The 26,977-nt window shown below is 45.3% G+C and overlaps 1 protein-coding gene across 1 annotated transcript; it reads left to right on the forward strand.

Annotated features, from left to right (window-relative positions):
• The first annotated feature begins 19,351 nt into the window (after nucleotides 1-19,351).
• LOC130380635 (uncharacterized) lies at nucleotides 19,352-25,084 on the forward strand. The gene is made up of 2 exons (XM_056587898.1): nucleotides 19,352-19,860; nucleotides 22,183-25,084. The coding sequence occupies exons 1-2, from the start codon at nucleotides 19,552-19,554 to the stop codon at nucleotides 22,567-22,569; spliced, it is 696 nt and encodes a 231-aa protein (XP_056443873.1). The 5' UTR covers nucleotides 19,352-19,551; the 3' UTR covers nucleotides 22,570-25,084.
• The last annotated feature ends 1,893 nt before the right edge of the window (nucleotides 25,085-26,977 follow it).

The following is a 26,977-nucleotide window of genomic DNA, read 5'->3' on the forward strand; positions in this document are numbered from 1 at the left end:
AGAGAGGGACAGGGTTTAGGGGGGGCAGCTGCATCCTCTACATGACTGGAAACAGCAAAGGACAACAACCTGAGGGGAACCCTTGTGTCATCACACTAATGGAAAAATACTACTTTCACATTCTGTTTCTCTGACTGCCATTTGTATGGTATGAGATGCTCAGTTGAAGCCAGGGCTCCAACTGATTAGGCCTGGCTACTTCCCACTATAATACATCCTGAGGAAGTTAATCGATAGTTTACCATCTGGTTAACCAATACTATAGTTTTACTACATCCTGACAACACTCAAAGCTCTGAGAGAGACTAAGTGCAAACTCCCATCTTAGGCCTCGGATGATTGAATGTTAGGCCTTGGTTTGTTTTATGTTCGTTGTATGATTGTTGTATGTTATTGTATCTTTATAACTTAATTAAATTAGCATACTTGTTATAAGTTCGGATGGCTTTTTATTCCAAACAGGAATAAAGGAGCCCCTTCATTCTCCTCATGTAGCTGGCCCCAGGGTGACCGACCGGGGACCGCTGAAGCTGTAATCTCTATCCAGCTAACCTCATTCTAACCCTAACCCTCACTTATAATGACTCATATGTTAAGGTTAACTAGTTAATACCACAGTCAGAGACAAACATCATCTGCTTCATGAATGTATTCCACAATCACACACTTGAAGTGTTACGCCGCCTCCTGATACACGGTCCAACACCTCCATCTAGTGGTCGCTTGACGCCACTGGCCCTCATCCTCCCGACACACCTGCCATCAATCCACAATCTCCACTCCCTACTTCAGCCTGGGATGTCCATTCAGCCGGCGCCAGTTCGACGTTTGCTACTGCTCAGTTCGTATCGGTCCTACAAGCACTCTACCAAGATCTGCTCGTTCTCCCTGTTTCCCTAGTAACCCCCTTTCCTCTCCTATAGTTCTCCGTCCGTCACCCTGCTTACCTGTTGCAGGGTCAGGCGGGCGGGACTCACTTCATCAGGAGGCTGATGTCCCATGTTCAGCGGGACGTACTGGCTGATGGGGACCTTGAAGCTGACCCGTCCCGGTCTGGGGAGCAGAACACACACAGTCTGAACCGGGTGGCGGGGCGATGAGGGCCGCCCCCTCACACTCCGCAAAATATGGGTTTTGTATCGTCATTAATAATTATTATTTATACGTTAGAGAGGCAGAGTGAGCATTAAAGCGACGTTAGTTAGCCGGTATTGTGTTAAACGTAGTTAGATAGTTAGCTGTTGTGAGCCCGGAGCATGGACCTATTAAAGAAAGGACAGCAGATTAAAAAATTGGCGCCCATTCTTTCCTATGAAAACTGCTCAATGGCGCAGGGCAACATCAAGGAGAAAATTGCTTCCGCATCATGGGCGCCTATCCACGCCCTAGTGCATGACGTGCCGTATGCAGAAATATTCTCGTTTTCTAGCATTGTTAGCATTGTAGCATCATAATTGAGAGGTCGCATTGTTTACCGACCATGGAAGTATAAGTTACTAACCCCCCCAATGATTCTATACATGTGATCTTTAAATTACACACCTCCTGCCACCTGGGCAACAATTATTATTTAACAATTATTCTTTATATTATAATTTTTGATTAGTTTGTCCCTTTTTGACCAGAAATCATAGTTACCACTCGAGACTAACAAGAGAAGTTTACGGAGCTGTGCACTGAGCCCTCTCGGAGGCCGGGCCAAAACAACATTTGTTTCACTACGACTCCTTTCAGCTGCCCTCCCCTCCGCCTGCGAACAACGGCTAATAAAACGTCTAGAGCTGTCAAGCGATTAAAATATTTAATCGTGATTAATCGCATAATGTCATAGTTAACTCACGATTAATCGCAAATTGTTTTTCTATGCTAAATATCCCTTGATTTTTTTGTCCCATAATTCTTCTCATTTTAATTCTCTTATCAACATGGTGAAGTGCATCGGCTTGCCTTGTGCAAATATTTTTTTATTGATAACAACATTGGCATATACTGATCAAAAAAGGACGATACAAAAAAAGAGCCTATAGTGCAATTAAACGACTGCTTTGAACAAATGTCATTTGAACATAGCAGTCAGGCTACTGCTTCTTTGTTTTGAGCCAAAGAAAAAATAAAAAAAATCTTTTTTTATTTTTTAAATAAAATAATTGCGTTAAAGGGACTCTGACCTTTGTTGCATTTGAGAATTACAGCACATTCAAATCATCCCGCCTTCCTCCAATGCCCCACCCCCTAAGCGTACAAAACTAAGCGTTATTTTGAGTACTGTACTGTAATAGTGAGTACTGTAACGACCTCGCCGGTGACATAATGATGTCGAGTCATTAGTAGTTGAAGGTAGTTTTAATGAACCAAAACCAGGTCACTGAAACCCGTAACATTGTAACCAACGGCAGAAAACCGACACAAAACAAACCCCAGTTACCCCGGCAACCCCCAACACGGTCTCACTCGCGTGCAGGCCCCCACCCTCCTGTTCTTCCAAGGCCCTCCCCCAGCTGACCTAATGATTCGCCCCCACGCTGATTGACAAGAAGAACATTACAATACATACACATAGAACAACTGGCATAGCGGACAACGAAATATAATGTAACACATAACACACAAACTATTTAACTGTCCCAGGGTCGCTACAGTACAAAAGTTCTAGACTCCCATGGGTTATGTTTAGACTCCCATGGGTTATGTTTAGACTCCCATGGGTTATGTTTAGACTCCCAGGGGTCATAATATCTACCAGGGGTCTAGTAAACAAGAAGTCCGAAGAAGACGCGTCTGAGTCCGAAATGGGTCCCGTAATAAGACTGAGTGGTGCGGTTGGGTGCCAACGTTCTGGAGGTCTTCCTGTAGCTCCAGAGTAGCGGGACAACGTCGCGTCTGAGTCCGAAATGGGTCCCGTAATCGGACTGAGTGGTGCGGTTGGGTGCCAACGTTCTGGAGGTCTTCCTGTAGCTCCAGAGTAGCGGGACAACGTCGCGTCTGAGTCCGAAATGGGTCCCGTAATCGGACTGAGTGGTGCGGTTGGGTGCCAACGGTCTGGAGGTCTTCCAGTAGCTCCAGAGTAGCGGGACAACGTCGCGTCTGAGTCCGAAATGGGTCCCCTAATCGGACTGAGTGGTGCGGTTGGTTGCCAACGGTCTGGAGGTCCTGAGAATCATCCAGGGGAGCGGGACCACTTGGCTTCTGAGGCCGAATCGGGTCCCCTTGTCGGACTGAATGGTGCAGTTGGTGGCCAACAGTCTGGAGGTCTTCCTGAGGCTCCAGAGGAGGGTAACTCTGTGAGTCTGAGTCCGAGATGAGTCCCCTAATCGGACTGAATGGTGCAGTTTCAGTACGCCGTGGACCACTTTGGTCTGCCATCGTCAGTCGCTACGGTCGCTACTCGCTACTGCCTGCCGTGGAATCAAAACAAACCCTCTAGTTGAGGACGCGCCTTGATGACGCGGGCCCGAATGCGCCACAAGAAGCAGACGGAAAACCTTATATATCCATGCAGCAAACAGACAGGTCTGTCGGCCAATAAGGTCATTCGGTCCGAAGAATTTTATTGGTTGAAGTTTTCACTAAATATTATGAGAGTAAAATAAATGTTTGTTTTTACTCCTGGTGGGTCTGTCTTGCATATTAGAGTGTTATTACCTTATTAATACCAATTTAACCTTATCCAAAAAAAGTGTAAAAATGCAACAAAGGTAAGAGTCCCTTTAATCGCGCGATAAAATTGTTAACGCCGTTAAAATTGGTTTGCGTTAACGCCGTTAATAACGCGTTTAACTGACAGCTCCAGTATAAACGTATATCTATAAAGATAATTATGAGCCTTTGATTGATATCCAGAATATGCAGGATACACATTCCTGTTCCCCACTTGTATTTGAGTGAACAGGGATATCTACTTCCCGTCCACAGCCCCCGAAAGGATTGCCACCTTGTTGTGATCTGGGGGCTTGCGTGCCTCAATGACCCCAAGAGCTATACCGACAGGAGCTTCTCCAACAGCAGAAATCAGAAATTACAACCTGCATATTCTCTGAATAAGTGAGAGTAGGTTGACAGGAACAGGCAGACACAAAACCAACACAGGAGAGACTGTCCTGTACTCCGGAAGGGATGACAACCAACATCATGAAGGGGAAGCCGTCATCCTTAAAAAATGAATGGAGAAATGTCTGATGGAATGGAGACCTGTAAACAAGCAGACTCATGAAAGTCAGATTGTGGGGGAAACACATTAACATCACACCAACAAATGACAGTGATTAAATAAACAAGGTAGGACATATTCTATGATCAGCTCCAAGCAGAATTAGAAGAAACTCCACATGATATGAAGATAATAATGGGCGATTTAAATGCAAAAGTAGGCAGCAATAACAAAAACTAGGACAGGGCCATGGGGAGGGAGGGCTGTGGCATCATGAATGAAAATGGAGAGAGGCTGTTAGAGTTATGTACCACTTACAACCTTGTCATCGGAGGTTCACTATTCCCACATACCGACATCCACAAACTCACCTGGGGCCTCATGTACTAAGGTTGCGTACGCACAAAAACGTGGCGTACGTCCTTTTCCACGCTCACGTTCAGATGTACAAAACGTGAAATGACCGTAAAAATGTGCGGTCCCCACTCCAGTTCCAGAGCTGTCGTACGCACGTTTCTACAGCTATTGTTCCTTTGGCGACACTTAGAGGTGACGCTGGGAAACTGGGAAAAAAGGTGAAAACCATGACTCATCAGAGTGATTTGCACATCAGAGACACACTAATGAACGATTAACACACCTTGCAATTATATGGGTGGCTATAAAAGCATGCGCAATGGATGAAGATTTTTTTTTAAAAATGGCTGCGTTAGCGTTGTTAGAGGACATCGCAAATGGTCAAATCCGAAGGGAACGTATATTTAGGGAACGCAAGGACTTACTCGCAAATGATGATGATTGGCTCATGAGCCGATTTCGTTTCCCCAGGCCAGTATTACTGGAGCTGCGCGCAGAGCTGCGGCCGGCCCTAGAGCGCCACACAGCCAGGAGCCAGGGGTTGTCCGTGCCCACACAGGTGCTGACCACGCTGGGGTTCCTGGCAACAGGGGCCTTCCAGCGGGAGCTGGCCGATCGGTCAGGAGTGTGCCAGTCCACCCTGAGCCGAGCCATGCCAGCTGTGTGGGACGGAATCATCATATGAGATTAATATGAGTCCAGACCGGCCTCATATGCATTAATGCATTAATATGAGATAATTAATGCATTCAAAGCCGAGCCACGCCGCCTTGCCCTGTGAATTCAGTTGCAGCACAAATATAGCAGCAAATACGTTACATTCTTAACCCAGCAGCGGTGTTGTTCAGATACTGATTAAATGGGTTTGTTAACCATGCGTAATAGTATGGCTCCATGAGTATGCGCACACGTTCTATGTGTTCTTCATCTCTGGGCACTGCGTCCCTTTATGTTTTGCAGCGGTTGCATTTGTTCTCTGTTAAAATACATTGTTAATGTATTATTTTGGAGTGGTGTCACCGATCAAAGCGGCCACTCTCAAATCGAAGGGGGAGAGTTCCCCCACTCCCGTCCCCCCTCCTGTTGCGGTCACGCTTCGGCGGTGGGCAGAAACCCTCCGCTTCACCTCCACCTTGAGGTCTGACCACTTTTTTGTTATTTCAGAGTGTGTGCGCTGCTGAGACCCTACTGCATTGACGGCCTCGCAAACACGCTCCCACTCACTTCTCTTTTGTTTTGCATTTATCCCTGTTGACAGGGTTCCAAATAGCATATGCTTGCGCATTTCTACCTCGTGGAGCAAAATCTCGAGCTCGGACTCCGTGAAGTTTCGTTTTTTGCCTCTGTTCATGGTGCCAGGTGATCGGATTAAGAGGTGAATCTCAGGTCCAGAGGCCTATTTAAATGAAATTGCATATTTAAATGAGGGCGTGGACAGGGAGGAGTTTGGCACCTCGGCATATGCGCTCAATTCCACGTTGATTGAGATGTACAAAAGAAACGTGCTTGGATCCATGCGTTCGCACACTTTGATACATCTGAATTTATTTGTGCGTAAGACAGTTTCTGGGTTTTGGCGTACGCCAAGTTTCAGTATGAAATCCACGCAAGTCTTAGTACATGAGGCCCCTGGGGTCTCATTTATAACCGTTGCGTACGCACAAAACGGGGCTGAAAGTTGCGTACGTGACTTTCCACGCCAAGGTTGTGATCTATAAAAAAACAACTTGACGGGAAAATGTGCGCAGCCCTAAGCAAACTCTGACCCATGCGTACGCATGGTTTGGAGGAAAAGGAGAATTAGAGACACAGATGGTGTGGTAGTGAACTGAAGTCAGACCGAAGAATTGTAGAGTGAGAAGAACGATTATGTTATATCATCGCCATTCATAAATTTAATTTCAACCCGTATCATGCGTTAAATCCTAATCAGAATAATTTAAGTCAACTGCGTTATTTCTCAGTTATAACTCCAGAAACATCTCCTTAGAATAGAAATAAAAAAAAATCTCTATATTTAATCCCGTCACTCCATACTGTCCACTGACGGCGCGACTGCATGGAATAAAGCATCTGTCCAACATGTGGCAACAACATAATATTTTTATGTGACACTGTAAACACATAATCAAATGTCAATCAAGTCAATTAAAAAGTGTGGAAAACCAAGCCACACTCCTCATCACAATCGTTGTCCGTTACTCTTGATGCTTTTCATGACAAATCAGGCATTAAAAAGGGGTTATGTTCAAGAACATTTTACGTGGGTGATTACAAACTGATTATCCAAGGTGTTCTCGGTCAGTCTTATTACCGTAACCCTATAAATGCAGAGGTGAGCGCCGTGGTAATGCGGCACCATATGGCACTTCTGGCGGACCATGCAAATGGAAGGATTCGGAGGGAGAGGGTATTTAGGGACCATAACGATTTATTGGTAGGCTACATAAAAATATGTAACTCAATGTCTTTTTTAATTCTGGGACTGTGCGCTCCATGCTACTGACAGAGTTCACTGCTGCAGCAACATGCCACTCACTCTGCTTTTTGTTGTTGGCGATCCCCAATCACGTGACCGCCGAACAAAACTACCTTTCGGGCCTTCATCTGACCCACAAGTGTCTCCACTTCAACCTCCGTGAAATTTAGCTTTTTTGCTTTTCTCAGTACTTCTGCCATTGTTTCCGACAAGACATAATACTTGCATCTGAGTCTGTTTTATATGCAGATCGAATTCATGTGGTCATTTGCATTGACCATTTATGGTTAAAAAGGGGCGTGTACAGGGCGGAACGTGAAGCTGATTCAGCTGCGCACACTTGTAGGCACTCTGTGATTTATAAAGCAAAGATTGCGTACGGTGTGCGTACGCAGGGTTTTATAAATCAGAATATTTCTTGGCGCACGCAAAACTTGGCTTCTGGGCGTACGCACATTTTTAGTAACGATCCCATGCACAGTTTTATAAATGAGACCCCTGGTGTTCCCCCAATGGAAGAGGCACGAACTAGAGATAGACCGATATGGTTTTTCAGGGCCGATACCGATACAGATTATTAGTAGTCAAGGGGGCCGATAACCGATATTCTGAGCCGATATTAATTTACAGAAAAAGGGAAAATATTGGCGTCAAAATTTTGAATAATACAAACTCCAAAACTTAACGTCATTTAAATGCCTATAAGCATATGTTTAATAAACACAAAAGCTTATCAGATTTGCAACATAACACCATTTAAACAAATAAATGGCTCCCTAAAATGTTCCTGAACTGAACTGAGATGTTAATCTTTTACAACTGAAATTTTAAATAAATAAATAGTTCCCTAGTTAAACAGCCATTATTGCCAGACAGTTTTCTCTCAGACAGACAGTGCTTTGCTGTCAGTTTCTCATGTGGCGCGCACACACACACACTCACACTCACACTCACACTCACACTCACACTCACACTCACACTCACACTCACACACACTCACACAATTCTCTAGCCATCTCCTCATCGTGCTTCCCTGTAATAAAACTAAATGAATTTCTCTCTCTCACGCACACACACACACTTCTTACTTGTATCACTGACTATTTCCCTATCAATATTATCAGGAACTTTGTTTCAAGTGATTAAACCGTTTAAAAACACTATATAGCCTACAGCATATTCACTTCAATAATCAGTGTTTATCATAGGAACAGACAGCTGCTGCTAACGTATTGGGCCTAACAGTAACGTTAGTAGTCGTGAGTTGTAGAGGCTAACGTTACGCTAAAAGCTAATCAGCCTTCACCTTAAAGCCGGGTTCGAGGGGCTCCATGGTTACGCAGTTGGATAGAGCATTACACAGTTGTAGAAGTATAACCACCGCTTAACGTGCTTCCCAGGAGATGGAGGCAGCACTCCGTTGCATCAGCCCAGCCAGTCCCTCCTCCTTGAACACTCAGCTCCCCTGGGTTGAATATGCCCACAACACCCTAGTCAAAGCATCCTCTGGTTTGTCCCCGTTCATGGCGTCGCTGGGGAACCAGCCACCTCTGTTCCCTGAGTTAGAGGAGGATCGTGCTTCCCTGTAGTAGTTGTGAGTTGTAGAGGAGTGGGATGTTTATTACAATTTCGCGAGAGTCTGCTGCCTAAACTTACCTCGAAACCAAACCAGACTATGCAACCTTGTTTCAGGTGATTAACGGACTGCGAGCGAGCAGACTATCACAGACTATTTCCATATGGAAATAGTCTGTGATAGTAGAAGTCTTTGTGCGAGGGAGAGAGTAAAAACTTAATAAACTCAATTCAGTCCAGAGCATGTTTCGCTAACGTCAATGGGCTCACAGTAATGTTACTAGTAGTTGTGAGTTGGAGAGGAGTGGGATGTTTATTACAATTTCGCGAGAGTCTGCTGCCTAAACTTACCTCGAAACCAAACCAGACAAAACCTTTTCACCTCTCCGCCGTGTGTGTGAGAGCACTCTGCATGCACAGCTTTCACTGCTGAAGTAATACAAGAGCTGTGCAATTACTTGCTCGGACATACCAAGAAAGTAGAGAGACCAGCATTACCAGAAGGCGGTGGAGATGGATTGGACACATCATGTGAAAAGAACAGGATTACATCACAAGAATCGCCCTACACTGGACACCTGAAGGCAAGCGAAAGAGAGGACAACCCTAAGAAACCTGGCATCGAACAGTGGAGAAAGAACTGAAAGCCATGAAGCAGACCTGGAGTTCTATCCAAAAGCTCGCCCAAAACAGACAGGAGTGGAGATCCTTTGTTGCTGCCCTACATGCCAGTAGGCATAAAGGGCAGTAAGATAGGATAAAATAAGTCCACAGCCCACTAAAACAGCTGCAATACCAGACTTGGCCGCTGAGCACTGGTATATTGCGGAAGTATGCACTGCTCCTTTGGGCTTGGCTCGGGACCACACCTTGACGCACCTAGCCCCGAGCTTCCCTGCGCTCAATGAAGGGCAGGATTTCCGCATTAGGCAGCATTACCTTACATGGATTTTATTGAAGTACTGAACAGCCCTGAATAACAGTATATATCTTCACAGCAACGTCGCATGCGGCTGCCTTCACACGCACGCGCCAGTTGGTGACTAGGATATAGAGCGCACCCAGGACATTCTTCACCTTCCTTTACTCAGATCTAGCTTATCGTAAGCAGATGCAAGACCGACCACCCACAACTCTCCCAGCCTTCCCACACACGGTAAGTGGCGCATGATACAAAAGGGTTGATGGTGACTAGTCCGGAGAGTGAGGCAATACGAATAGGTTCAGCCTTGTTCCCCGCTTCGTGGCCCACAGGGACTGGGGGTAAGAGACACCCCAGAGTTTGATCGAAAGGCGAATAGCCTAAAGTTAGTTTAACCTCAGAGGGGCTTAACCGAGAGACCTTTGTTGGACACATAGACCAGAGTCTTCCTCCACAATTTAAATGTTTAACAATTCACTAGATGTCATTCAAGACTGTCAAGAAAAGCAATAAGTATTATTCTGTAAAATGAACGGGGGGGGGATAAGGACTCCTTTTACCGATTAAACAATCGTTTACGATTCATTTGACGATTTATTTTTCACAAATCAAATGTTTACCCCCTGGATTGACAGTTCCAATCATACTAAAACATATTCCCCGCTGGGTGGTTCAAACGAATAAATATTTAGTTTCATATCCAGTTCTCTGAATTCTACTCAAACTCATTTCCTCCACCAAACCAGAAGTAAAACTCACAGTCTCTGGGGAACTTGAGCTGGTCATGCAGCTTCCGTCCATCCTCTGGTTAAACACGGGGCACATGAACACACAGATAGCAGAGGGTTAAACCAGAACTCAGAATTTAATCCTTATACTCTGTTCTCAGGCATTCACACTGTCCTCTGAGTAGTGTCATGTGTACAGATTATGGTAATAACCATGTCATTATGTACTCACGTAACGCGTTCATCATGACTTGTGAAATCACGGAAGAATTTCTAAAGGAAATCTGTAATTATTATCTTGCGTGTATGCTATACATATCCAAAAAAGTGTTGAGTCATACATTGAGTACATTGAGCAGGACTCTCCCGTAGACTAAGGTGACCAGATTTCTGAGACAAAAACCGGTGACATTTTCTGTTCAGAGGCGTAAAAACCTCCAAAACATGTAGTGTTTTTGTCTTTGTCTCTCACCTCCCAGACAGGGGTCCTTGGTCGGAGATTCGGTGCTGGTGATTGAAGTTTTGTTCGTGTCGCTGTGAATGGAGGTGTTGGTCCCTAAACCACATCAGAGTTTTGTTTGTCACCAAATTCTGTTTGTAAACATATACAAATTCTGTACAAAACTACTGCAACACCTCGTCGCAGTACTGCAGACCCCAGAAGCTCACGTCCGGGGGCCAGTGATTTAAGGGGGGGTTGGTCGCTGGAATGGGCTGGGGGATGGTTTTAATGAGTGTGAAGATAACTAGTGAAGGAAACCCAGGCCTAACCCAGCTGGAATTTAATTGATGTGTGTCCCTGCGTGTTATTTCCAGTCTACCGCCTGCATATCAGTAGCAGACTGGTAAATCGAGTCCTGTGTTTGTATTTGGTCTGATCTCACATAAGAGCAGAATTGAGAATAAGTAGTTCAACTTTAAGTATGCAGCACTTTTCCCAACAGCAGTCACATAATGTGATTCCACTTAAAAAATCAAGGGCAATAATAAATACTATTGGCCAGAAAAAATTTTTTGGGGGAGAATAACAGGCAATCAATAAGCCTCATTGTATATACAAGAGTAGGTAAACTGGTTTTGAAATGCCTCTGATTTTCCGGGACGCCCTCTAGAAGTGAACACGTGCTACTACAGGCATGTGGACCTCTGATTGGCTGATAGGGTTATCCTGTCCCCTGCTGTAGAGGCTGATGACACACCTGTCCTCCACTTAGTAAAGGTGAAGTTAACTCAGTTGACTAAACGGAGGACAGGTGACCCCGTCAGCCAATCAGAGGATGGTATGCCTGCAGGAGCCCGTGTTTTAGCCAATGGGGGGAGTCCTCTAATACTAACCCCTCCCCATGGGGGGGGTTAGGTTGTGGGGGAGAAGACGGAGGAGAGGGAGGCCAGCAGACCTGGGGTTGAAGCAGCGGTGGTCCCAACAGGAAACGCATTGCCACTGTCCAGGGAGGTCATCACAAACACACACAAAGACACACACTCACACACACATACCCATACACACATAAACACATAAAAACATAAGAAACAGGAGTAAAGAAACAGCATTAGTAGTGCAGTCTGTTAATCTCCTAATCTTTTTCGAATGTGATGGTTTTTTAGGGTGCACTCACACTAGGCCATCTGGCCGTGGCTTTTTCACACCTAACCGTGCTCAAATCTGCCAGTGTGAGTGTGGCCAGTCTGGCCAGGCCAGGCCAATTTGGCCACCTGGGGGAGGTGTGCTGCTACGGTACGGGTCGCTACGGTATGGCAAGCCATCCCCGCCAGAAAACGGCATCATTTAGTCGCGTATCACCTTCATTACACCGTAAAAAATGCTGTAAAATGTAGAAAAACTGCGTATTTTACAGAGTAGCCTACGAAAAGAATAGACTAATATGAATGCTTCAAATATTAAAACACGATTGATTAGGCCTAGGCCGACATATGCTGTCCTAATCAGCAACGCACCGTGCGTACATTTATCACAGCATTTTCCCCCAGAGAGACAGACAGACACTTTATTTACCCCAAACTAACTTTCATAATCCAGCAGGTTACACAATACAAATAACTCTTACACAAATACAGACACACAATAGGCTAATACAGCGCCCATCTCAGCAAAAGGTAAAATGTAAAAAGAAGATATAAGCTAAATTTAAAATACAGATGCTGTAGCCTACATAAAAATACAGATGCCTCATGAAATATGAAAATAGGATACAATGTTTAAATATGCAAAACTAGGATATAACTAGGCTATAATGAGAATACTTGGTTATAGCTGTGCAATGACTATCCTCCTAAATTAAATTAGTTATATGGAAAGATTTTTGTCTTTGGAATGATCCTGTCACTTTAGTGCCACACATTGTGTGTGTCAGTAAAGTGATGAGGTAGGAGACTCCGTGAATGGTTCGTTCTTTGAATATTCCGATTTAAAACAAAATCAGAAAAAACAATTAACAGTATTGTTTTTTGGTTTTTCTGATTTGGTTTTGAAACTGAAAAAGGGCAAAAGGAATAAACAAATAAACGTTATGTGTTTGTGTGTTTTGTGTGTTGGTATTTAAAACCCGAAACAGAAAAACAAATAGGGCCTACAAAAATAGATACATTTATAGTTATAGGCTACACCAGAAGGCAGGACGCAGCGAAGCAAAAAGAGCCAACCACCTAAACCAGCAATAGACTGTCTAATTATATTTAGCCTTAGTTATGGCCGCGTGAACTATTTGACACTGCAAAGACACACGACGCGATCAGTACCGCTCAATCTGGTGCCCCGAAGTGCTCCGTTATGAAGCTGAGGAGGTTCTGTGTGGAGCACAACCTTTGAAGAAGAAATCTAGTTTCCGATTTAGTTTCAGATCGTCCACTCGCAGACTAAGTCGACGGCTCCCACGGAAAACAATAAAGCTGGCCATTGTAGAATGCGAGAGACTCGATGGAACGTTTTAAACGTCTTTATATGTATTTTATATATGTGAGGCCACAGTTGCGATGGCCAACGGCCACGGCCAGATGGCCTAGTGTGAGTGCAGGCCAGAGAACAATGAGGCCATTTGAGCACGGTTAGGTGTGAAAGCGGCCAACGGCCACGGCCAGATGGCCTAGTGTGAGTGCACCCTTAGTGTGTATAGATCTGTGTTTGTGTGTGTGTGTTTGTGCGTCAGTATGTGTGTGTGTCTGTGTGTGTGTGCGTCTATTTGTATCTGTGTGTTTGTGTGCGTTTGTGTGTGTGTGTGGGTACTTCTGTGTGTGTTTGTGTGTGTGCGTGTGTGATCGGGTACCTGTCATCTGGAAAGCCAGATTGAACCTCGCCTAGCATCAACAGGTACAGAGCGGTTATCTAACGATGAAGGTGCATCGAAGGTGCTTATTTCACTTAATTTAATCTGCAGAAAATGTCCTGTTGCCGAACCTGACTACCACCAGACTAACCGCCTGTCCAAATACCCGCCTGCCATCAAGCCCCTCAACCCGTTCCCTGCCTTTACTTATTTGTTGCCCTCAGTAAAAACTCTAGGTCAGACTCACTCTGTGTCAAGCATTTGGATCCACTCGCTCTACTTCCCCTTCACAGAAAGGTTAGGAATTCAAGACTCTTTGATTTCGGGAAGGTGACAGTTCAGATCCTCTGACCTACCTTGTCCACCATCAGGAACCTGCGTCACACCCGTTTCAGGGGGATCAGAGGGGTGTTCCACGAACGGAGGTTTAACCAACACTGAGTTAACGCTGAACTCTAGGTTGATTTACCCTGTGCCGACTAACCCAGAGCTTTCGGTTCCACAGCAGCGGTTATGCATTAGTTCAATCAACTCGGGGTTGGTTAACACAGGGTTGTGCGCGTCCACGTCAAACCTAAAAAGACGTGATGTATGGATCATGGAAACCCTGATCGAAATGGCGAAACGGGCCGCTTATTTCAATGAAATGGAACTTCAGGTTCCCCTTGAGAGCTATGACGAGGATAAGGACATTATCACAAGAAAAGGGAACGCTAAAGCCTCTGCAACCCGGAGAACCTGACCAGAACCGCTGAACCGCTGACCGCGTAAATGCGTTAGTTACACGTCAAAAGCATGATCCTTAATATTTGAGCCATGAATATATAAATATCCCAGTTAAGCATTCTTAAAGATCCTACCACATAACCCCTTTCTTCTAAAAAGATATATACTACGCTGGCTTCCAAGCGGTCAGCGGATCAAGTATAAAAATGAAGTATAAAAAACATACAAACTGGTAAGCTTTTCCCACCATCGTATTGGTATAAATTTAAATAAGCCATTTTTTTAAGCCGATCGTGAAAAGGCCGACAGTCGGCAGACTGGATCTGGCCCTCAAATTGTCTTGACCCCGGTGGAGGAGCTGTTAATAAACATAAATTCAGGGCGCCCTGGCATGGAGGGGGTACCCTGAGGTACCTACCTCCTCAGAGAGTCAGGGGCCATACCCCACTGGTTGAATGTAGGTTTTTGTGTTTTCTTGTATTTTAGATTTTTTTTGCCTTCGAAGTAACACATGCAAACCGTGTGCTTGCCACAGCGCATACTATTCCAAATGTTTCTTTTTTTGGTAACTGGGTAGAAAACCTAAAAGTGACAATTCATCAGCTTCACAGATCAAGATGGATTAGTGCGTGTAACGATCGAACATTCCCAGTGGATGCAAGTCCACAGTCCATAGTATAAAATAGTCCTCCACTGAGGACTATTTTATACTTTGTGTTGTAAGTGCCTCTCGGCATAGTACTCAGACAATATTGCTCTTTGTATGATAGGAGGCCGATACAAATCTTGGATGGGTCATCTGAAAGCACTGAGATGGGCTCAGCATCTCCAACATTATAGCCTAGATAAAACTACCATTTGCAAAAAACGGAGGGCTACGCAAATAGTCTGGAGTGAACCGAGGCCAGGTCCTCGATTGGTAGTGTTGGCTATGTAAGGCTATTTAAATATATTAAAGATTTGCGCGAGAATATATAGGCCTATCTCTCCACTCCAGCAAAAAGTCATTTGAAATGCCAAGATGTCGAGCCGTGGTCTTATCAATCGCTCCCGGTGGATTGCACGTATAATTTGCGCTCCGATATCAGCAGTTCTCTCATCAAAAGGGCATGCCATTGTGAACACATGAAATCTGCGGTGAACGCGGGTTTAAATACCCAAAACCGGGTTATGTTTCAAACTTAACCTGCGCAAATCCTGCTCCGACCAGGTTTGATTCAGAGCATATGTTTCTATAGCAACTAACATACTGTGTTCCTTTTGGAACGGAAAACCTAGGGTTACAGCAAACCCTGGGTTAACTTACCCGGTTATGTGATAAAACCGGCTTTCTGGAACACCCCACAGGCTAAGAGACAAAAAAATAAAATTGTGACAGTTGTAAATAAAATATTTTTTATAAGCCTCAAGGATGTCTTGACATTGATTTTTGATAAAGTATGCTGAGTTTTGTTAAGTCACGCTCAGACTTGTGTCATTTGCATATTACAATAAAAAAAAAATCCCCCCGTGACACTGACCTGCAAACTCTGAGGAGTTTGCAGGTCTGGTATAAACTCTATCCCTTTTAAAGTAACTAGCCCCGCTCAGGACGTTTATGACCTCATTGAACATTGTTATTGGAATGGAAATAAAGATGATGTTCATGTCATTATATCCACAGAATACCTGAAAATGATGATGCTCGCTGCAAGGGTTTGTGCAAAGAACGACGACGAGAATCCAGTGGTTCTCTCTGCATTCTCTGCAGGGAGATCTCAGAAGGAGTTCATAGAGCAGCGAGCTGCCTCAGAAGTTGGAAACAGTGCGACACAAGGAAGGTACCCCTCTTCATGGCTAATCGCCAACTGCCTCGAGGATCGAGACAAAGAGCCAGGCGCTATGCACCCCACGTCTCGTGTGTAGGTCACCCGGAGGGGCGAGAAACGGGGACTCTGAGTTTAGCGCATAATTGGCAAGCAGGGAAGACAAACACAGAAATGGACACGGCTGAGTCAATAAAAATGTCAGGCAAAGAAGAACCCTGGATTAAAAGCCAGATGTATGAAGACATTTCAGAAGACGACATTCAAAATGGCGACGACATGGCTCTGGATTTGCAGTCAAATAGGCTTCCCTCTGAAACCACAATTGGAAATTGGAGTGGCGCGTCCTCTACATATTGCCTTGTCTATGAAGATATCTCTGATACGGAAATTGCCACCGATGAGGGTTTAATCATAGATGAGCCGTTGATAATACAGCTGTCAAACAATGTCAAACAACCTATCGAATCTGGGAGTCCCACAAATGTCCCGGCCCTTTCTAAACGTTTGTTTAATTCAGCACAGCAGTCTTGTGACGGAACCTCAAATGGTGACAAAACATTTTGGAGCACAGAGAAAGAATTATGCATCACCGTTGGAAAAAACAGCCGGAACAACAAAGGTAGCATGGTTGAAGAGGAGGATGCTGAAGAGGACTGGCTGATGATTCCGGTGGCAATATCATCCCTTGCATTTGTTGAAGTGGATGGACCATTGTCCCCTCAGTGCTGGGAAGACGGATATTGCTCTAAATCACTGAAGAAGAAGAGAAAAACGTGTGAGAAATTGCATTCTGCCAAACATCCTCGCACAAAAACATTGTCTGAGAGCACGGATGTCAGCTGTGTGTTCGAAGTGGAGGTGACAGCGAGCCTGGAGACGGATGAACCCATGACACCTGAACTTAAAAGTAGCCCAATAGAATCTGAAGATGATGGCAGTTCTGTTGGGTTAAGCCCACTGATTGAAGAATTGACCATCCCTAAGAACAAAAGAGATGACTCTAGACTCTCAAGGAGAACCAAGAAAAACAATCTGGTTATTTCTGCTAACGGACAACCCAGAAATGAGACGAGAGACAAGAAACTACGTTCTGAGAAACGTAGAATGCGCGATGGCCCAAATGGAGAACATAAATTAAATGCATTTAATACCGGGCACCACGCGAGCTCCAGTAAATCGACATCAGTTTCCAAGGACCACCTAATTACCAAAAAACAAGTGACGACGTCCGCAGCAGCGCTTCAGAAGTACAAGAGTCATTCCATGGCTAGCACAGAGCCACCCAGGACAGCGTCCTCTCGTGGCCCAGAGCGATCCAGGAAAACATCCTCTAGTGGTGGCAAAGAGACACCCAGGACAGCATCCTCTCGTGGCAAAGGGCCACCCAGGACAGCATCCTTTAGTGGCCCAGAGCCACCCAGGACAGCATCCTTTAGTGGTCCAGCACCATCCAGGACAGCATCCTCTAGTGGTCCAGCACCATCCAGGACAGCATCCTCTAGTGGCCCAGAGCCACCCAGGACAGCGTCCTCTAGTGGCCCAGAGCCACCCAGGACAGCGTCCTCTAGTGGCCCAGAGCCACCCAGGACAGCATCCTTTAGTGGTCCAGCACCATCCAGGACAGCATCCTCTAGTGGTCCAGCACCATCCAGGACAGCATCCTCTAGTGGCCCAGAGCCACCCAGGACAGCGTCCTCTAGTGGCCCAGAGCCACCCAGGACAGCGTCCTCTAGTGGCCCAGAGCCAGCCAGGACAGCGTCCTCTAGTGGCCCAGAGCCACCCAGGACAGCATCCTTTAGTGGTCCAGCACCATCCAGGACAGCATCCTCTAGTGGTCTAGTACCATCTAGGACAGCGTCCTCTAGTGGTTCAGCACCACCCAGGACAGCATCCTTTAGTGGTATACCGCCATCCAGGACCGCATCCTCAGGTGACCATAACAATCAGTCCACATTGGAAACCAGTCCATACTTCAGCTGCCACTCAACCCATACCAAAAAACGAATCTCTCACTACTTTCGCAGAGCCGACAAGACAAAGGATTCCGTTCGTCCGAAGCCGTCCCTTCTCACCGAAACAGCTCCCAGTTCCAGTAAAGGGCAGTTGAAATCCAGTATGATCTCAAAATCCTCTAAAGCCGGAAGATATTCTATCGATTCTAAAAGAGTCACACTCTCAGACGCTGGGAGCACAAAGGAGTCGGCAAGGCAACAGATCCGCAAAGAATTGAGGGAAAAGAAAAATAATCTGGATATTTCTGCTAACGCACAACCCAGAAATGAGACGAGAGACAAGAAACTACGTTCTGAGAAACGTAGAATGCTCGATGGCCCAAATGGAGAACATAAAGTAAATGCATTTAATACCGGGCACCACGCGAGCTCCAGTAAATCGACATCAGTTTCAAAGGACCACCTAATTACCAAAAAACAACTGACGACGTCCACAGCAGCGCTTCAGAAGTACAAGAGTCATTCCATGGCTAGCACAGAGCCACCCAGGACAGCGTCCTCTAGTGGCACAGAGCCACCTAGGACAGCGTCCTCTAGTGGCCCAGAGCCACCCAGGACAGCGTCCTCTAGTGGCCCAGAGCCCCCCAGGACAGCGTCCTCTAGTGGCACAGAGCCACCTAGGACAGCGTCCTCTAGTGGCACAGAGCCACCTAGGACAGCGTCCTCTAGTGGCCCAGAGCCACCCAGGACAGCGTCCTCTAGTGGCACAGAGCCACCCAGGACAGCGTCCTCTAGTGGCCCAGAGCCACCCAGGACAGCGTCCTCTAGTGGCACAGAGCCACCCAGGACAGCGTCATCTAGTGGCAAAGAGCCACCCAGGACAGCGTCATCTAGTGGCAAAGAGACACCCAGGACGGGGTCCTCTAGTGGTCCAGAGCCACCCAGGACAGCGTCATCTAGTGGCAAAGAGCCATCCAGGACAGTGTCCTCTAGTGGTCCAGCACCATCCAGGACAGCGTCCTCTAGTGGCCCAGAGCCACCCAGGACAGTGTCCTCTAGTGGTCCAGCACCATCCAGGAAAGCGTCATCTAGTGGCAAAGAGCCACCCAGGACAGCGTCATCTAGTGGCAAAGAGACACCCAGGACGGGGTCCTCTAGTGGCCCAGAGCCACCCAGGACAGCGTCATCTAGTGGCAAAGAGCCATCCAGGACAGTGTCCTCTAGTGGTCCAACACCATCCAGGAAAGCGTCCTCTAGTGGCCCAGAGCCACCCAGGACAGCTTCCTCTAGTGGCCCAGAGCCACCCAGGACAGCGTCCTCTAGTGGCCTAGAGCCACCCAGGACAGCGTCCTCTAGTGGCACAGAGCCACCCAGGACAGCGTCCTCTAGTGGCAAAGAGCCACCCAGGACAGCGTCCTCTAGTGGCCCAGAGCCACCCAGGACAGCGTCATCTAGTGGCAAAGAGACACCCAGGACCGCATCCCCAGGTGACCATAACAATCAGACGACGACGGATTCCATTCACCAGAAGCCGTCCCATCTCATCCGTTCCAGCAAAGGGCAGTCGAATTCCAGTATGATCTCAAAATCCACTATAACCGGCAGACATTCTACAGATTCTAAAAGAGACACATTCTCAGACCCTTCTGGGAGCACAAAGGAGTCGGCAAGGCAACAGATCCGCAAAGAATTGAGGGATAACTATGTCTCAACCAGAAAATCACTGCAGCACAGCTCTGGGCCAGAGGACACAAGGCAACATGCGTCCAAGCAGAAGAACACTGCGTCCGCCACCCCGCTGATGAAGAGGACCAAGAATCAGGCGATGCGGATGCCAAGCGGTTGGCCTCAGCGGAACATCTCCGCGGAAGTCCCCAGGAGCGAGGTATGCGGATTCAGCTATTAATTTATTAATTTAAAGTCTGTTTTAACATGAAATAGTTTGTCTGTATTCACAAGCGGTTCCAGAAAACCTGATGATTGCGTTTTAATGTTTAACCACAATTCATCTTCTTGGTGGTGATTTCAGGGTATTCAGTAGGCGAGGGCTGCAAGTATGGAAGAAATTAACAATTATATTTTATGGCAAACCATGATTATTATTAGGCCTATGTATCTAATCGTAGAAAGCATCTAAACCGCCTCTGGATTCTAATCCGAGGCTTGACACGGCGCCAGGGAGTCTGGGGTCAACGCGTAAATTAGAACTCCCCACGACGCCAGAGATTATGGGGTCAAGACCCGCTGCCCTCAACCTGGTGTTTTAGATTACCGTTGTTGACCACAAGCTTAAAGGAATTTACGACTGACCGGCTGTGGGCGGACACCTCAAATGAGAAACAGCTTTGTTTGTGAGGATAAAAAAGAGGCCGGGATCTGTTAACCGGCAGTGCTTTGCGAACTACTCTGAGGTTTTTCTTCACCATACTTGCAAGCAATGATTGATAACCAGCTAAATGAGTGTGAAGTATGTGCAAAAAACAATGCAAGAAAAAACAATCACTACTCCATTGGGACACATTCCCACACCTGAAGGACCATTTAGACATTTGGTCATGGACTATGTTGACATGATTAAAAGTATAGGTGGTAAAAGGCAGTGTCGGTAATAACGCAGTTTAAAAGAACTGCGTTAGGTAACGCCGTTATTTTTTCAGTAACGGGGCAATCTAACTAATTACTCTTTCCGTCATTACAACACGTTACCGTTACTGTATGATAAATGCAGTGCGTTCCTATGAATTGATTGAATAAACTGCGTAATCTGAACGCACCCCTGGCTCCAAACACAAACTGCTAGTGAGGAGACCGGGTGGGTTAACAACGAGATAAGCGATTAATGCCGCTTTTCCACTGCATGGTACCAGCTCGACTCGACTCGACTCGACTCGACTCAGCTCGCATTTTTTCGTTTCCACCGCGAAAACATGGTATCTGGTACCTGAAGTGGCTGCTTTTTTTAGTACCGCCTCGCTCTAGGTTCCAAGCTAAAAGGTGACGTCGGCAGACGGCCGGCCACTGATTGGCCAGAGAGTGTGACGAAGTCACGAGAGCGACATGGCAACCATGCTGGTAACAGCCATAGCAGCGCCGCAGCCAACATATTCCACTTCTTCAACTTTTTCAACATGCCAGCTAATAATAGTAATGTTATCGATGTCCTCCATTGTTGTTATGTGGTTCTCTCCATGTGTGGGTTGCGTAGGTGTTGTTTGCGTCGCGTACAAAAATACGTCACGGCCCTTTCGCGCAGCCGACCCCGCCCACGTCCAGGAGGTACTATTTGGGGTGGAAAACGACCCGTGCTGCTGCCGTGTCGAGTCGTGTCGAGTCGAGTCGAGTCGAGTCGAGCTACATGTGCGGTGGAAAAGCGGCATAAGATTGGCTAAGGCAGAGTCATGTTTCATGGTAGCCAATCGGAGGCAGTGTTTTTACACACAAGCCAGGACACGCTAGTATTCAGCAGATGTTTTACAGCCTTTGCAACCAAGCAAATTGAAATTCAGGCCCCATCCACACTAACCCGGGTAAATGTAAGTTGTATGTTGGAAGCATATCAGGGCCTTGAATTAGCAGTTCAACCATTTAACACATTAAGGCCAAGTGAAAACTGCTCAGAAGAATCCAAATTCTTTGACATATAGCAACTTTCTTTTTCTACAGTAACGCAAATAGTTACTTTCCCTGGTAACTAGTTTTTTTTATTATAGAGTAATTCAGTTACTCACTCAGTTACTTTTTGAAACAAGTAGTGAGTAATTATAACTAATTACTTTTTAAAGTAACGTTCCCAACACTGGTAAAAGGCAGTCCCATCAAAAGACCAAAGTGCGGCTAGAGTAATCGAGTTTCTGACTAGAGAAGTCATGCCAACGTTTGGAATTCCATCAGAAATAAGCTCAGACAATTGGGCAGCGTTTATTCAGAAAACACTCAAACAAGTGATTCAGTATTTGCATGTCAAACAAAGACTAGGTTGCGTCTTCCACCCTCAATCACAAGGTACGGTTTACTACCACTGGCACTAATGAGTTATCGCATGCAAACTAACAGAACGACCTATCTAACCCTGCATGAAATGCTTACGGGTCGACCCATGCCTTCACCTGTCATTCGAGGGCCCCATAAAGGACCTCCACTAGAACGGTTGGAAACTGAATTAAAACCCTATATAGGACAGCTAAATGGCATACTTATTTGTCAACAGGAAAAAGACAGAGTTCCGGAGTTGGAGGAGGAACCACCAAGCGGGTTGAAGCCAGGTGACCAAGTGTACCTAAAGGGGTTCAGGAGAAGATACAAAGTCACCAACGCAACACAAACATTCTTCCAGGTGGAAGGAAGTGCCACGTGGTATCACCTCAGCCACTGCACAAGAGCCGCTCAACCTAGGACAAGGGAACAGCGTGTGGAGGAGCGTGAGAAGGAGCCAGATGCAGACATGCCTGGGGCTGACCAGCTACCACAGGACCAGACCCAGCCGAGCCAGGAGCAACAGCTACACGATGATGCTGAAAATGGCGAGCTTGCTCCTGATCCTCTACGGGTTGGGCCAGATTCCACTGGCTCAAGGACAGGACCAGAGGAAGGATGAAACGGAGACAACGCAGATCTGGAAAAGCCAGGAATCAGGGGCTGGTACTGAAGGAAGCGTAAGAGAAACACAGGAAAATCCAGCCCTGACACATTCAGGAATAGTTAAAAAGGAAGATAGAATAGTCTTGTATGCTCAGAAACCACTGCAAAACCAAGTTAATACATTTGTTTTTACTGTTATGTCAGGTAACCAATCATTATGTGCATTAACTTTCCACCGGATGCATGAACTAGCTCAGAGGAAAAGTCAGTGTGAAGTGCATATTCAGCCAAAACCAATTAAATGGTGTTTAACAGTAAAGTCAATAAAGACATGGGACTACAAAAGCGAGTATGAATTACATATGAAAGGATATTTGCTTCTTGAAGTAGTCTCAGAAAGAACGTTCAATTTTACACTAGAAATAGAAGACCCTTGTCTAATCAAAAATCAACAGGGTAAGGTCGTTGAAATCGAACACAGCAATTCAGTATAAGCTTCAGATAATGACAGAGTAAACACAACCACAGCCACCGATAAAGTAGATCAACCTCCAGTTAGAGATAATGGGAAAGATTCACTTGTAACCGCTGATGGATTAAATTCGACTCTAGATGCAAGTAAGATTAATGAAACTTCAGATATCAGTGATTTAGCACAACCTTCAGTCACTAATGTAACTTATATTAGAGAGGAAACAACAATACTAGCAACCACTAGTCTAACTCCAATTCGAGAAGAAAACCACAATCATGAGTGAGCAAATAAACAAACTAGCAACAAATGGTACAGCAGCTACTGTTCAGAGTAAGATAAGACTAACAACAAGGATGGCAGAAGTAGAGGTGACCTCAACAATAATACCAAAAGAGAATAACATAGAAGCCCTGGCAACCGCAATAACAATGGTCAATTCCGAAACTATGATAAATGAGATCGCAATATCAACTTTCACATCCGAAACTATTGCGGTTGGAATCTTAACATCGACACCCATGTCTCTTGAAGAGACTCTAGTAGAGCAGACAAACATTCCTGAGGATGAAAAGGATGTTGAAAGTATTGGTCGCCACTCAACAGCAAGAACCCTAAAACTGTATAAACCTGACCCCTATGGACGCATTAGGGTAAGGACGGCAGACCGGTTGTTCAGACAAGCAAAAGAAAATCGGTGGTATAAATAATACCAAACAAATGTTCATGTTGAAGTGGGATTAGAATGTTATCAAAACGATGCCAGCGATGTAGGTAGTATACCAGAGGAACAATGTAAAATAATTTGGAATGTCACACTATTCGATATCGACGGGAAAGGACTGTCAGGTCAACCACCTGCGATCAAAATTGTTCAGCTTTTACCAGGCTCTCGGCAGAAGTCTAGGGAGAACTATATGGAAATGTTGTGGAGAGCTAGGGCATTCGTAAGCCAGGACAGAGTGGTGGCAGATCAGTTTTGGCTCTGCGGCAATAAAATGTTTCGTCCTATACTTGCTGAGATGTGGAGACGTAGATGCGCAAAAGTGCAAGTGGTTACAGAGATTTCAATATTACCATCAATAAATGATGCTGTTGGTAACTCAGAAAGTAATAACCTAAACGGGCGGAAAAGAGCATATGAACCAGACGAGAACATAAAAATTGATAAAATAGGACAACCCAGAGGCATACCCAATAAATTCAAGGCACGAAGTGAAATAGCAGCAGGATTTAAGGCACTACTGCCAGCAATCGGAATTGCCAAAAATGCGGAATGGATCAATTTCAAAGGTTTATCAACTACACGGATGATGCTTTATCCGCTTGAGGGCAAATAACTGACAGCCACAAGCGCTGTGGCTTGGCAGAACAGACAGGCCTTAGATTGGCTCTTAGCAGAAAAGAGAGGAGTTTTTGCTCTTATAGGTGAAATGTGCTGTGCCTTCATCCCAAATAATACTACTCCAGATGGATCATTCACACTCGCGATGTATAATCTAAAACCTTAAGAAAGGAGTGAAAGGATAATGCAGGCCATGACCAGGGAATGTTTGGATGAATAGAAACAAGGTTTGGTATGTGGGGGATGGTGCTAGCCAAAATAGGTATAGTGCTTTTGATAGTACTAACAGTGGTAGGATTGATTTTCTGCTGTTGTATTCCGATAGTCAGATATGTGATAGCAATAGCATCCAGGCTTTCTAAGGAGATGGCCCTCATGGTGACTGGCATAGATGAGTCGGATGATTGGGAGAGGAAGCTCTAAGGGGAGATAGATCAGATTGAAACTAGAGAGGAGAGCGGAATGTGAGAATCGGACACCAGGAGGAGGTCTTAGGTCAAACTGGTGACCTCTCCATGTAGGCCATACCCTTTGCAGACAGAGTGAACAAATGGACATTGGACTCATGGGCTCCAGGGCCTGATGACTGCGAACAGGAGCAGCAACTACGACAATGTCCAAAACCCCCCACATGTATCCAGCTCACCAATACATGAAGATCACCAGAGCCATCTTTTGAGTATATTATTATGTCACATATTTCTGAAATGCTGATTTTCAATGCATGCTGAAAATATTATGTTATGAATACTATGTGGGAATTCTAGGTACACATTTGATAGAATTGCATGCTGAATGTGGAACATTGTGTTATGATTTAGAAGGTTTTATGGTTCCATATGAACGAATTGCAGGGCTCAAAATGTTTACATAACATAGTACATTTGGTCAATCTTTTTCACCAAAAAAACAGGTTAAAAGCCCTCAACATGCTTGAAGGTTTTTTACGGATAACGGGGGGGGGGGGGGGGGGGGGGGTCCGTAGGTTGTCATGACAACCTACGGACTTCAGTGGGGGTTTCATTCCGTCTGTGCGGCACCTTCTCAACGAGCAGGTGTGCGCCTGCTGCCAGAGGGGGCGCCAGAATACCATGTTATGTCGTACTTCATTGATAACCACTACGCAGCGCGTTTTCTTTTTGTACTGCTCGTGGCGCCCCCCATGTGATTTGGCGCCCACCACAAATATGCCGCCCCGAGCCGCCCGGTTCGCCCGTGTCTAAAACCGCCACTGAACAGACCAATGTGTTGGAATAAATAAATAGCGCCTGTTTCAAGGCTCTGATGTTGTTCCCCTTTTTGTTTCTAGTTTCCAGAAAGCCTAGGCCGTCGAGTCCTTCCAAGGTTGAGCAGTTGAGCCAGTGGTAGCACAACCTTTTTCTACCTCGAATCCAAAGCGCTATCAAGAAAGTGTCGGCCATTTTCAAAATTAGAATGTTATTCAGTACTTGCACGATATTGTGGGGATTTAAATTTTTGAATTGTATATACATTTACATTTTTCAATACTATAACAGGGTAAATATGTTATGCATTAAACTTCTTTCCAACATTTGTCGTAATTGTCAAAAGTGTGTTTTTTAATACTCACTGACATTAATATCTTAAAACATCATTAAAAATCAGTTCTGTCGCTTGGGCATTATACATTTTAATTTTATTTTTTATAAACCCCACTTTTTGTGAATGGACTTGCGATTGCTTTGCGGAAAACTTATTGAAATCAACCATTGAAGTCCAAGCTGGGATATGTTGTTATTGTGTAATTACATTTATTTATAATGTGCATAATGTCGGAGCCCAGAGAACACAATCAGAGCTATCTATTACAAGGGGGGGGGGGGGGGGGGGGCAAAGGGAAGCTGCAAGTAGAACTTATCTTTGCAATAACTCAGACTGAATGTATATAGTTACTCTTGACGACAACGGCACTGTGATCCCACTACTTTTACATAGATATTTTATGTTACGTCATCGTTGTGTTAAATTAAAATACATGACATTTGTATGCAATTTGTTATTCTATATTTTTTGGTGGGGAGTGATCCACCAACTTGTATAACCTCAATCACACAACCTGTCCTACTTTATAACTTAACCACACAACTATTCCTACTCTATAACTTAATCAGACAACCTGTCCTAATATACAACCTAATCAAACTAGTTTCCAAAGAGGTGCAGACCGTTCGCTTGAGGGTTTATTCTCAGTGCACCGTAAAAACTGGACAACAATTCACTCATCGATTCATCTCTTTCATCTGGGCTCACATCCAACTCCACCCTCCTGTCCATGCTTGCTCCTGGGTCATTTAATCTGGGTTCCTGTCTCGTCTCTTGTTTTCCGCTTGTAAAATACAACCCCTGTTCTGCAGGTTTCAAGATGCGACCTCCATCACATTTAGCCTGTTTCCTGTTTTGCTTGGCCCTCTCTGTTTTCCCCGCTCCCCGACCAATTCAGCACATTCCTGAGTAAAGAAGTGTGTGTGTGTGTGTGTGTGTGTGTGTGCGTGTCTGTGCGTGTGTGGGCGCGCGCACATGTTAAAACATCAAAACCGTATGGAAATACAAATATTCAAAAACAATAATTTTTTCAGATATTTTTAA

Source organism: Gadus chalcogrammus, chromosome 4 (assembly GCF_026213295.1).
Source record: "Gadus chalcogrammus isolate NIFS_2021 chromosome 4, NIFS_Gcha_1.0, whole genome shotgun sequence".
NCBI lineage: Eukaryota > Metazoa > Chordata > Actinopteri > Gadiformes > Gadidae > Gadus > Gadus chalcogrammus.